The sequence below is a fragment of the Rosa chinensis genome, chromosome 5 (assembly GCF_002994745.2).
Source record: "Rosa chinensis cultivar Old Blush chromosome 5, RchiOBHm-V2, whole genome shotgun sequence".
NCBI classification, from domain to species: domain Eukaryota; kingdom Viridiplantae; phylum Streptophyta; class Magnoliopsida; order Rosales; family Rosaceae; genus Rosa; species Rosa chinensis.
Genome location: NC_037092.1, coordinates 87,931,076 through 87,944,753, shown reverse-complemented (window position 1 = coordinate 87,944,753; position 13,678 = coordinate 87,931,076). Strand labels below are relative to the sequence as shown.

Here is a 13,678-nt window from a genome sequence, read left to right as displayed (position 1 = left end):
TTTAGCTAATTAAATCACATAATTGATGTAGAGTTTGTATATGTGATTTTGATAAAGATTGGAGGAGTTTTGAATCGATTATGAAATTCTGAAATTTAGAATTTCGATTATAAATTTACGTGAATCCGACCGTCGGATTTCTTTCGAATTTGCTTTAGAAATTGTAAATCGATGAATATAAATTATTGGTGAAGTTTGGATGAATATCAAGGAGAATTGAGGGAGTTAAGATTAAAGGAGTCGTTTAGGAATTCGATTTAATTATCGTAAATTTTAATTTCGTCCTGTATTTATTTATTTATGAGCGTTATATTATACAGGACGTGAGGAGGAACCACACGGGGAGAAACTTTGAATAAATGGCAAGCTTAGCTGTATATTGTGAGTGGACTTTTGTTTTAAATAATGATGCATGCGTTTATTTTTCTTGAATTAATGTTTTATTTAATTAACATATTACTTTCCGAGCATATGAATTGATTTCGGAATTTGATTTCGATTTATGGATTTGCTGTCAATAATGATTTGCATGAAGTATTTATGATTTATACCGGTTGTGAATTACGGATATTAATTTGTTATGCGCGGATTCGAATTTATAATTGATTTTGATTTTCGACAAATTATTTCCGAGGTGATTTCCGGAATTATGCTATTTATATTATATTTATATTCGTCGATTTGGGATTTTTAAGAGATTTTCGAAATGAGATTTCGATGGAGTTAGTCTTCATATTTATTTATTTATCGACTTTCGGTTTTGGCATTAGGAATGCCTCGATGATGATTCTTGGAATTGGTTTTGTTTCGATTTATGGAGATTATGTTTTATTTTTATTTATCTCCTATTTATTTTTGAACTTGAGATTATCTTGGCGTGTGGGACACGTCATTGGAAATTCTTGTGCGAGAGTTAGGGAAGCCTTATGTATTTATATGGTTACGGATTACCCTTTCGCCATACTTTGGGTGACTATTATCATTGCTAGCATTGATCTTCCGCCTTTGTGGTGAGGTGATGGGATCACCGAAGCCCTCTGCCTTTGTGGCGCTGGTTACTGTCTCTGTGACAGTAATTCTGAAGCCCAGAATCCTAATCGCTACACTTAGTGGCGTGTGGGTATATAACGGGAGTATATGAGAGTACTTTAGCCTGGGAGGCTATCACCCGAGCCTAGGAGGCTCATTCGTATGGCTATCATCTTCCCCTACTCATTGTATTATTGCTGGGCTAGCGGGGTCTAGTCCGATTTTCACTGTAGCCAGCAGGGCTAGTCTTATTTCTTTTCTTGACAAACGAGATTTCTGTTTTTCATTATAATTTTCGAATGTTGTGACTAGCGAGGCTAGTCAGTGTATCGTTTTGAAATTCTTGGTTTTAAAGCTAAATGTGTTTTCTTATTGCTGCATGCATCGGGTTTTTAAAGAAATAAACTTGGGAAAGTATGAAATCTTTTCTTTTTAATTTGTTAATTTTTGTCCACTCACGCTAACGTTTTACGTACTTTTCCCTGGGCCCTTCGGTTTTCAAATGCCCAGTTTGCAGGCGAAATTAGATGAGGTCGGGCGTACATGGAGTCGAGGCATAGCCAACAGCATTGCTTCCGCGTACTCATTCTATTTCTGTGATCTTTGTTACCTAATGGAATAGTATTGCTCTGATAACCTGTGAAATTAATCTTATAATGTGGGTTGAGACTGTTATATGTGAAATTGGAGTTGTGGTTTGGGGAGCAGGTGGCTCCAGGAGGATAAGGATGGGTTGATTTAGGAGTGTAAATTTTCTTTCTACAGGTTTTGGATAGTTCATTTTAGGGGAAGTTCTGCCAAATTTTTAGAAGAATTTCTTCTAAGGTGGACCCCGCAGGGCCACTTCAGATTTCAGGGTGAAATCCGGGGCGGGTCCTGTCAAATTACACACTGATTCAACCCACACATCAGCAACCAACTCCAAAGCTTCTTCTCAATATAAAGGGCGATCGTCATCCAATGATCATGGCCCTATTGCTCTAGAAAAATTGGATAGCACCAATTTTATTTCTTGGTCTAAACATGCCAAGTTGAACATCACTAGCCGATGCAAACTTGGCTATCTCACTGTACTTACATGAGCATTTGCCAAGCATAATTATCCATAATGAGCTACGCTCATGCTACCACCAGCGATATTAATAACCATCAAGGGTGTGACCTACAGAAACACAGCAATACAAGCTATCAACGGAGGCCCGGCTCACCCCCAGATCACCGCTGACGCGCCGCCATGCGCAGCGCCAAGATCACATCGTTGAAGCATCAAAAGGTGAGAACTGAAGCATATCAGTCCCACATCGAAAACAAGGAAAAGGTCAGCCTCTTCCTCACCTATAAAAGGTCCATTCCTCTCTCCTCATTAATTATTCATTTCTCACGATGATCACTCTGGTAACTCCACTTTTGCCTTCATGACCACTTTAGGTACACCTTTCTCTTTGCTGTCGAGTAACTATGCCTTTAATTGGAAAGATTTGTAGATAATTGATTCGGGTGCAACTGACCATATGACTAATAACTCTAGCATTATTCACCATTTAACTCTAGTTCGCTGGTCTGGCGTAACTAATGTCAATGGCGATTCCTACCCATTACTAGTGTTGGGTTTGTCACTCTTACAAAATCCATTACCTTTGATACTATGTTACTTGTTCCTTCCCTATCTCATAATCTCTTGTCTGTCAAACAGATAACCAGATAATTTTATTGTTGTGTAATTCTTTACCCTTGGTGTTGTATATTTTAGGACATCCTAACAGAGGAAACCATTGGGTAGGGTATTGAGAAGGGGGGATTATATTATATAGAGTTGACCACTGCTCGCAATCGTTGTGTAAGTGAAGTGCATCAGTTTCAGAAAAAAAAAATTCCACAGATGAAGAACAAATCTGGTTATGGCATAAGAGATTGGAACATCCATCATTTGGTTATCTCTAAACTCTCTTTCCGTTATTATTTCAGCACAACAGACCATTAGACTTTAAATGCAACACTTGCATTTTAGGTAAGAGTCATCGTGTAAACTATCCTTTGAGCTCAAATAAAAGTATTGCTCCATTTGATCTCGTTCATTCTGATGTTTGGGGGACTTGTCCACCAACGGACTTTAGAATGAAATGGTTTGTTTTATTCGTTGATGATTGCACCCGGATGAGTTGGATCTACTTGCTGTGAAATAAAAGTGATGTTTTTTCAGTATTTCAAACTTTTCATGCTATGGTCCAAACTCAGTTCCAAACACCCATTAAAGTCCTTCGTTCAGATAATGGTGGAGAATATGTGAATCATCTCTTTCACTAATATCTAGCTACCCATGGCATCATTCATTAGACCACATTTCCTCAAACCCCTCAACAAAATGGTGGTGTGGTGGAACGAAAGAACCGCCACATTCTTGAAGTTGCTCGCCCCATGTTGATCGGAGCTCATATGCCAGAATAATTTTGGGGTGATGCCATCCTAACTACTGCCTACCTCATAAATAGACTTCCTACACAAGCCCCTCAGTCCACAGCCAAGGAAAATTGTCCACCACCACAAACACCAATTCAAGCCCTTGCCAGTCATTTACCTTTACCACCTACCCATGCCCTTGATCCAAAGATTTTTGGTTGTGTAGTTTATGTACATATCCATTAAAACCAGAGGACTAAGTTGGATGCTTATGCTGAAAAATGTATCTTTATTGTTTATGCTTTCACTCAGAAGGCATATCGGTGCTATAACCCTACTACTAAACGTACCTATGTTTCCATGGATGTTACATTCTTTGAACATGATCTATATTTCTCCCTGAAGACCAGTCTTCAGGGGGAGAGTTATATTGAGGAAAAGTAGTCTTTGAGGGATTGCTTGTGTCCCTTAGAACCATGGATATCCAGGTACATGGAAATACTAGAAAAACAAGAATTGAGCATGGAAATACTGAAAGGAGCAACCAGTTACCAACATCAGAAATAGATTCTAAAGTCGCTGAAAATGGAAATTAGCTGCCAACTCCAGAATCAGTAGTGAGAGATATTTCTTCCCCTTCTACTACCCATCAACACTAATACGCCCTGAGGATGATCCAGAGGTAATTAATAACCCTATGTTTGAATTTCATGATAGTTTAAATTTTGAGCCTAACTCTGAAACATAACCAAGTAACATCATAGGGGTTTATAAATTGCCATTTCGGAAAAATTGAGGTCAACCAAAGGCTCAATATGAACTAGATCCTAAAGCCAAGGCCAAATATCCCATAAGCAATTACATGTCATCCCATAGGTTATCCAAGTCATATGTGTCTTTTGTATTTCATTTATCTGCTATTGTCATTCCAAATAAAGTGCAGGAAGCTCTAGCAGATCGTAAGTGCACTAAAGCTATAGAAGATGAAATGGAAGCCTTGCAAAAGAATCACACATGGGAACTAGTGCCAAAACTCGTAGGGAAGAGAACAATAGGGTGCAGATGGATCTATACATTGAAGTACGCAGCAGATGGTACACTGGATAGATACAAAGCCAGGCTGGTCGCCAAAGGGTATACTCAGACATATGGTATTAAATATCACTAGTGGCCAAGATGAATACCGTTTGAGTACTACTGTCATTAGCAGCTAACCCAAACTGGCCTCTGAAGCAGTTTGATGTAAAGAATGCTTTGCTACATGGAGCCTTGAAGGAAAAAGTCTACGTAGATCTACCTCTTGGCTATTCTCTATGTTCACAAGCAAGAATGGTGTGCAAGTTGAAAAAAATCCCTTTATGGACTAAAACAGTCTCCTAAGGCATGGTTTTTGAAAGATTCAGCCAATCTATGAAACAGTTTGGTTACAAACAGAGCAACTCTAACCATACACTGTTTTTAAAGCGTAGGAAAGATAAACTTACTGCACTTGTCATTTATGTTGATGATATGATTGTGACAGGTAATGACCTGGAAGAAGTCAAGAAATTAGAAGCACATCTATCATCTATTTTTGTGATGAAATTAAAGATCTTGGAGGATTGAAATACTTCTTGGGCATTGAGGTAGCTAGATCAAAAGAAGACATTACTTTATCTCAAAGGAAATATGTCGTTGACTTACTCATAGAGACTGGTTTACTAGCATGTAAACAAGCAGATACATCGATGGATCAAAATCACAAATTAGCAGAATATCCAGACCAAGTGCTTACTAACAAAGAGAGATATCAAAGATGCTTAGCACACCAGCCTTGACAAAGAGATCTGCTCTATATCAACATATCTCCACCATTGACAAAGTTGTCCATACTACATTAATGCCTTGACTTATTTATCTGTATCTTAATGATGTATCAGTAAACCTTCAACTATATTATTGGTAGGATAGTTATGGTAGCAGCTCTATAAGAGCAGAATTGTAAACATGTAAGAACGAGCTTGAATATACAGAAATAGATTACTAGATTTGACATCCCTGTCACAATAACCCAAATAAATAGCTTCTTGGCTTGAATCCCTGACACATCGAAAATAAAGCCGAAACTCAGCTTCCCTTTAATGTTCTTTTTGTTGTACACAAACTGATCAAAGTGAACAATTGAACATAACATGGGTTCAACTGATCAAGGCACAGTTCGTTCTCAGAATAATTATACCTTTTTTTAAAAAAAAAATCTTTTCTTTATTTTTTATCTTTTTCAATTTTGAGGCTATGTACTCTCCAGGTTAACAGTGACCAGTAGCAGATAATTATATGAGCAAAGGAAGACAAGCTGACTGCATTTACACGAAATCAGGAAAAGAAAGGTCTCTGTCACAAAACTTGCTATAAATATGGGCCAAAATATCTTCCATAATTTGTCTCTATGAAAATGATACCGATCTTTCTTAATGCCGGTCAGACGGGGTTATGGACTTATGTGGTCATCAATTAATTTGGCAATGCTGATCGATCTCGTTTTAGTTCAATATAAATACAAACATGAGTGAAATCTAATCTAAACAACGAACAGACTTGCTAGTGCAGCTTTATCACCAAATGGCTAATGCATTCCTTTCCTTCTTCCTCTTGATATTTTCTTCCAACATCATATTTGAAAACATACATGCTTGCAACCAAAGAGAACGCAGCTCTCTGCTATTCTTAGCTCTCACTCTGTCTTCTCCTCAATTGAATTGGACATCCGCAGATTGTTGCAATTGGGAGGGCATCACATGTAATCAGGGTGGTTGGATCACCCATTTGCAGTTACCTTCCAAAGGACTTAAACTCAAAGAAGGTATTTTTCCATCATCATCACATGGAAATCTCACACATCTCACCCACTTGAATCTGTCCCACAATTCACTTTATGGTTCTCTAGATCAAACTGAACTCTTCTTGTCCTTGAATGATCTCGAAATCCTAGATTTGAGCTATAACCTTCTTTTTGGAGTGTTACCATCTTCTCTACCATCCAGTCATATTCGGATGGTGGATCTTTCCAGCAATCGTTTACATGGTGTAGTTCCATCTTTTTTTTTCCAACAAGCTTTGAATTTGACTAGTTTCAATGTCAGTAACAACACCTTTTCAGGTCCTTTCCCATCGTCTATTTGTCATCCTTCTTCTTCCTCGTTACGACACCTTGATTTTTCCTTCAATAATTTCACTGGTAGTATATCTTCTGGATTGGGGAAGTGTTCCAAACTGCAGATCTTCCGTGCTGGTTATAATTACCTATTAGGATCGCTTCCAGAAGATATGTTTAATTCTACCACACTTGAAGAGATTTCACTACCACTAAATTCATTGTATGGAGCAGTGAGTGATAGAATTTCCAACCTCACCAACCTTACAACCCTTGACCTCTCCTATAACCAATTGAGTGGTGTCCTCCCTGTCCATCTTGGGAAGCTCTCCAAGTTGAAACACATACTCCTTGATTTCAACTATCTGGAAGGTTCATTTCCCCTATCTTTGATGAATTGCACGAACCTTGTAGAACTTCGTCTGGGATCGAACAACTTGGAAGGCAATATTTCCGTGCTTAATTTCTCCAGGCTAGGTCAACTTGGTAAACTTGACATGCAAAAAAATAACTTCTCTGGTATCTTGCCTATAAGCCTATACTCATGCAAGTTCTTGAAAGCAATTCGATTGAGCTATAATAATCTAGAGGTTCAAATACACCCTAAAATTCTTTCCTTGGAATACTTGTCCTTCCTCTCACTTGGTTGGAACAAAGGTCTGACCAATTTGACAGGGGTATTGAAGATGCTGATGGGTTGCAAAAGTCTCGTAGTCCTTTCCTTGGCATCTAGCTTTTTAGGTGAGGAAATGCCGAACGGTGTTGAAGTGGCAGATTTTAATGGATTTCAAAATCTTCGAATTTTAGATTTGAGTTCATGTAATCTTAATGGTGTAATTCCTTCATGGTTATCGAAGCTGAAAAAGTTACAGGTCTTGGTTCTGAATCACAACAGAATCACTGGCTCAATTCCAAGTTGGCTGGGGACTTTTCCAAGGCTGCAAATTTTAATGATGCACTTCAACCAACTTTCTGGAGAATTTCCAAAGGATTTGTGCACACTACCTATGTTAGTATCTGGAGAAACTGTAGCTCAAGTAAGTCGTATTTATCCTGAACTGCCTATCTACTACAATCCTAGTGCTGATGCATTACCTTTACAATACAATTATGTATTTTATACTCGATTTATATACGCAAGTCACAATTGCCTTAGTGGGAAAATACCTATTGAGATTGGCCAATTGCAACTTCTCAACCAGCTGGATCTTAGTGCTAACAACTTCTCTAGCAACATTCCAGACCAGATGTCTAACCTAAAGTACATGGAGGTACTGGATGTCTCCATGAACCATTTGTCTGGAAAAATCCCGGCATCATTCACAGGTCTTAATTTCTTATCAAGTTTGAATGTCTCGTACAATAATCTCGGAGGACCAATACCATCAAGTACTCAACTCCAAAGTTTCAATGCTTCTGCATTTGAGGGGAATCTGAAACTTTGTGGTGCCCCACTTCCAAATAAGTGTCAGACAACAGAGGGTGCTGATGCACCTGATATGAGCACCCAAGATGCAGACACCAAGGAGCATCAAATTCCATTTATGTTTCTGTTGCACTTGGGTTCATTACAGGATTTTGGGGAGTCTGTGGTCCCTTGGTGCTTATGAGAAAGTGGAGGTATGCATATTACCATTTCCTAGACAATGTACAAGACAGGTTCCATGTGATGATAGCAAAGTGTATGGTAAGCATGAGGAGAAAGTTTGTTTAGAAGTTAGATAGTAGACATAGTACTCTACTACTCTTATTGTAATAATCATAATAAAACATTCCCACAAATTTTCATCGACAAGCATGAAATTTTCACATATATTTACTTACAATTTATGCGGTGTAGATCAGTGCCTTTAGTTGGCACACAGAGGAAATAACAATACATTATTTCTTGGAAAATTTTAGTTTAGTACCCTGTGGTTTGCACTTAACATCATGTCAGTTCATGTCCTTTCAATTTGATCAGCAACACCCCTGAGGTACCAATTTCGATCACCCGTGGCCAAAATTTTGTGGGTCGTCCAAAATAGACGTCAAATGCTGACTGGCTCTAACAAGCCCAGCAAGAAGGCCCACAAGAAGGGTTAAATTCCTAATATGCCCCTAATACTTCACGTCAGCCTCCACTCGATTAACATAATTCATTTTGAACGAAATCAAACACCTCACTCTCCTAAAATCCTCCCCGAGCGACCCAAATCTCCCCCAAAATCTAGCACCGAAATCAATCCTAAAATCGGGCAACCCTATCAAAGAAATCCTCCATTTGAAGCATCAATGGATGAATTGAGAGCCCGAAATGGGTGGGGATAGAGTTGCTGACGAAATTCCTAAATATGGTAAGTTGTTGTTGTTTAGAAAATTTGAATCCATTCTTCAATTAGAGTGGGTTGAACAATGGTTTTGAAATTTTGAGGGTTTGGGTGTTTGATTAGGAATGGGTTTGGTGGTTATTGCTATAAGCAAGGGTTTAGGGCATCGTTTAGCCCTCTTTGAAGCTTCTGATTTGCTGTACAGGTTTAGGGGATGTTATTGTGGGTGGAATGGGTTTATAAATGGCAAAGTTTGCACCTTTCTTGTCTGTTTGCGCTGAAGTTTTGAGGATTAAACATGCTTACGATTTGGTGTTTGGAAATGTGAATGAATATTTTAGGGGTTTGATTGTGGGTGGAATGGGTTTATTAATGGCAAAGTTTGTACATTTCTTATCTGTTTGCGCTGATGGTTTAGGGATTAAACGTGCTTCTGATTTGGTGTTTGGAAATGTGAATGAATATTTTAGGGGTTTGATTGTGGGTGGAATGGGTTTATAAATGATTGTGTGTAGCTTTATTGTTGCATCTTTCATATTCGATTGAGCTGTTGTCTGTTTGTGTTTATGGTTTAGAGAAATTGTGGTGTAAAGTCAATTAAAGTGTAAAGAATACATGTGATGGTTGTTGGGGAGCTACTTTATGCACTTTAATACAGTACTGCATGTGTGGTCCTAATGTGGACAAAAGAAGAAATTTGACCGGAGGGCTTTTAATTAAAAGTTGTTGTTTTGTTTGGACTTGTGGTGCTTCTCATTCATTCAATTGTTTGGTTGTGAGGTTGTTTTTCATTCAATATGTTCCTGTGGTAGAAACGGGTGGTGGTGAGAGCTTCTATCTCCGAGTTCCGTACCTGCCAACCATGAACAGAGGTCAGAGGGAAGACCGGGCTAGCCGTCCTTTAACCCTCCGATGCCTAAGTCAGATACATGTAAGAATGTAGACTAGGTAGGAGTAAATGGAGAGTGGTGGCTTACCTTGAATGAGTGGCATGGAGAGTGTTAGCCAAATAACCACCCTCAAGTATAAGAGGTACAAGTAATAGTATATGGATTTAAGAAAGGTTGTCGAACCCACGAGGATTGGATTCCTTTCACTAGCTAGGGTGTTAACCTAAGGAGAGCTAGAATATGCAAATGTACAATCACAAACCTAAATTCACAAGAAATCTAGGTTCATGGTGAGTATGTGCATTGTGGTGGTAGCGAGATTGTTTGTTGGATAGAGTGGTGAACCATATTAAATTAAATGCTCAAATGTAAACTAAACTAGTAATATAATGGATGAAGTTAGGGGTAGGATTGCCTACCACTAACCTCCCTTGCAAGTATTGAAGTTCAAATACAAGTGATGCTATTCTAATTTCCCAATTACCCTCTTTGCATCCGGATAAGACTACAAAGGCTTAAACTCCTTTAATGGTATCAATTCCAACCAGGTAAGTCTAGAATTAACTACCTAAGAACAAATCCTATTACCGGTTAAGTCTCAATTCATTGTTCCTAGATGCATAAAGCTTTGAGTTTAGATAATCATGCAAGCAAACCAATCCTAGATCTAGGTGATTTTAACTCACAACCTTCATATGCACATAGAGGATGCTATCATGCTATTAATGCTCAAGGTTAACTACTCCCTAAACATTTTTTTCATGAGATGACAAACACAACACATTCAAAATAGTTAAGTTTGAATGAATGCATCCACTTCTTAAACTAGCATATGAAGATGAAAATCACAAATAATATCAAATGAAAATTAAAACATCAATATTTCATACAAGTTTGGCTAAGGCTTTCAACCCTACCCCCTACAAAGTACTACTCACTCATAATTCCATATACTAACTTCATAATCAAATTAAACACCAAAATATAATCTAGAGTAAAAGGGATAGAGTTGGCTTAGTGGTGTGTCGGATAGTCCCCAAGCTCACGTCTTGGTGGTGATGGTGGTGGTGGTGATTCCCTCTCCTTCTTGCTCTTGAAACATTGATGATAAAAGATAGTGAAGCTTGTATTATGTATTGTGTGAATAGGTGGACTAGATGGAGAAAATGATGATAGAAAAGAGAGTGGAGAAATGATGTAGTAGTGATGGTGTTAATGGAGGTAGAGGATAAGAAATAATGATGGTGATGGAGGAGATAGAGTAGTATGGATACTATGAGTTTGAATTTTTGGGAGGTGGATATGGAGGTTTTATGAATGAGATGAAGAGAGAAAGGAAGATGTAATGGATGAAGGAATGTCTTGTTACTTCTTTGTAGCCTCTATATATATGCTATCAAGCCATAGTGTTTGGCCTCAAACAAATCATGATGGGTTAGGTTTGAGCACTTAAACACTAATGGAATTTGTTAGGTTTAAGCACATAAACACTAATGGAATTTGTTAGGTTTAAGCCACTTTCTGCTCCTTCATTCTTTCAGTTATATCTCTACCAAGAAATCAGAATGGGCCTTTGACTTCTTCATATCAAATGATCCATAATGAGTGTAGATCATTGTGGTGGAATTTCAGAGCTTAATTCCATGTGGTTGGGCCGGAAACGCTGCTGGACTCCTTACAGGTCCAGTTTTCCAGTTTTGCTTCTGCAGAAAATTGGACTGATTGTTTAAAGGCTTTCCACTCAAAACTAGCTCTAGCACTCTTCGGCCCAGTTTGGGATTGATTTTGGAGCTGCTTTTGGTCCCAAAAGCGCTTTTACAATTTAGTTGGGCTGTTTGGTAAAACCTGTAGAATCAGCTTCCATTTGGAAGCTCTTCCTTGAACCGCAGAATCAGGAAGCTCAATTTCTTAGCTTTGGAAATCTGCTTTTGCGGGAATCAAGTTGAAGACACGGAAGTGTTAATGAAATTTCTGATATTGGCGAAATTGTCCTTCTAGTTTTCTTGTTTCTTCTTTCACGTCCACATCCTCCGCTCTCTCACTGCTTCTTCTCTTTGATTGGCAAGGAGCCAACCCATATCGTCAAAGGTATGCCTCTCTTCCTCTAGATCCATGTGTAAAATTTAAAGAAAGATGAATCATTCTTCGTCAATTCTATATGTATTTTGCAATTTTTGGATGATTTTTTTCTTCTCCTTTGTTGTCAATATTTCATTAACCCATGGGTCTCCTCCAAATTCAATTGCTAGAGCAATTTGGAATTGATATCTGCTGGGAATTGATGTCTGTTTTGAGTTAGCCCAGGGTTAGTATTTCATGAATGCATGGTTTTTGCTTTGTTAGTAATTTGTATAATGATTCTGAAAGGGGCCTGCAATTTTGTTAAAATTGATATGGCAATGCTACAATTGACATCTTCTGTTGTTAATTGAGGACTTTGGGGTTGAGCATCTATTGCAATTGGTATCTCAGATTCTCTAATACCAACTTAGGCCAGTATCTATAGCTAAAAGTTTAAGCTTTGAGATGCCTAGATCGTTGCTATCTCTTTTTGAGTTGATAGGAATAGCAATCCTAGTGCTGGAAGTACAGATGTTTATATTATTCTAATTTGTTGACAACCATTTCTGAACTGTTCTACTAATCATGTTCTTACTTTCCTTCCTAATCAAAAAGAGATTTGCACTGCTTCTGCCTATGAGGTAACATTCATTCATTTTCTTTTGCTCATATTTGATTGTTATGGAATTTAGGTAAGTTTTGAACATTTTAGTTTAATGAAATAATAATCTCGTATTATTAGATTATCAGTTAAGAATAAATGTAGCTTCTCAATAGTTTTAAGTTACTTCTATCAAATAAGACTTCAGGCAGATAAAGGTTTCCTTCATCCATTATGGTTTGGAATTTAACATAAGTTTCCTGGATATTCACCTCTGCTTCAGGCCTCAAATGCTCACTTATAAGGATTGTAGTTTAGACGCACAATGTTCACTTTGATATGTTTATATAGTGGCCCAACACGGTTGTCATCCATAGTTACAATGCCATTGGTTTCAAGAAAAGGGAAATGATATTTGTACCTAAAAGAGATAAGTACCAACCTTTGTGCTCATTCATGGTTGAGGCAAAATTTGATTTGGTGTTTGCTTTTATTCTGCCAGGTTATTCCACAAGCAATATGCACTAGATATGGACTTGATGTGGGTTCCAACCGATATGGTATTACTTGGGTGAGAACATTTGAATTTATTTCTTTGTAATTGTCAACAAAGTTCACACTGTTAACAACTCAATGGATTGTTAACAGATTGCTTCAGAAGGACTCAAGCACAGAGTCTTTGAGACATCACTAAGTGGCTGACCTTCAGGGAGATGAGGAGCATGCTTACAGCAAAATGTGGTTGATAGCTTAAAATATCCAACGAAGGATTGTTTTTGCTTGCTATATATTTTTCTTTGCTCATAAGCGAATTTTATATGAAGTACAATAAATAGATTAATGAAGTTCATTTACTAATAAAAATATAGCAACATGAAATATATAAATTGTGAACTATTGGATTTTTTAATTTTTTAACCATCATTTACGGCGTGCATTGTATGTGTGCTGTAAATGTACCCCCCCCCCCCCCTCTTTACGGCGTACATTTGACTCATTTACGACGCACGTCCAGACTCATTTATGGCGCACATGATGTGTGCCATAAATAATAATTGTCTTTTACAACATATTCATTTACGGCTTGCATTTGTGCGCTGTAAATAGACATTTACCACACACATTGTGGGCTGTAAATGACCTTTTTTCTGGTAGTGGTTATCTTATGATCTGTGGTTTTCTCACCAAAAAATTTCTGAACTTTTTTCCGTGTTTATTGCAACTCTATTGCTTTACCACGTATACCTTGCATTCAATT

General features: G+C 37.8%; 1 protein-coding gene and 1 long non-coding RNA gene across 2 annotated transcripts; both read left to right on the top strand.

Moving 5' to 3' along the window:
- The first annotated feature begins 7,308 nt into the window (after nucleotides 1-7,308).
- Nucleotides 7,309-8,169, top strand: LOC112164406 (receptor-like protein 3). Its single transcript, XM_024300601.1, has one exon. It carries the CDS (start codon nucleotides 7,309-7,311, stop codon nucleotides 8,167-8,169), a length of 861 nt encoding a protein of 286 aa, XP_024156369.1.
- A 3,546-nt stretch (nucleotides 8,170-11,715) lies between these two features.
- On the top strand, nucleotides 11,716-13,230 carry LOC121049238. The gene is made up of 3 exons (XR_005799500.1): nucleotides 11,716-11,846; nucleotides 12,923-12,991; nucleotides 13,069-13,230. It is a non-coding gene; the product is annotated as an uncharacterized LOC121049238 (long non-coding RNA).
- The last annotated feature ends 448 nt before the right edge of the window (nucleotides 13,231-13,678 follow it).

Excerpts from the sequence above, each read along its gene's own strand:
- LOC112164406 (XM_024300601.1), top strand. The coding sequence starts at position 7,309 with ATGCCGAACGGTGTTGAAGTGGCAGATTTTAATGGATTTCAAAATCTT.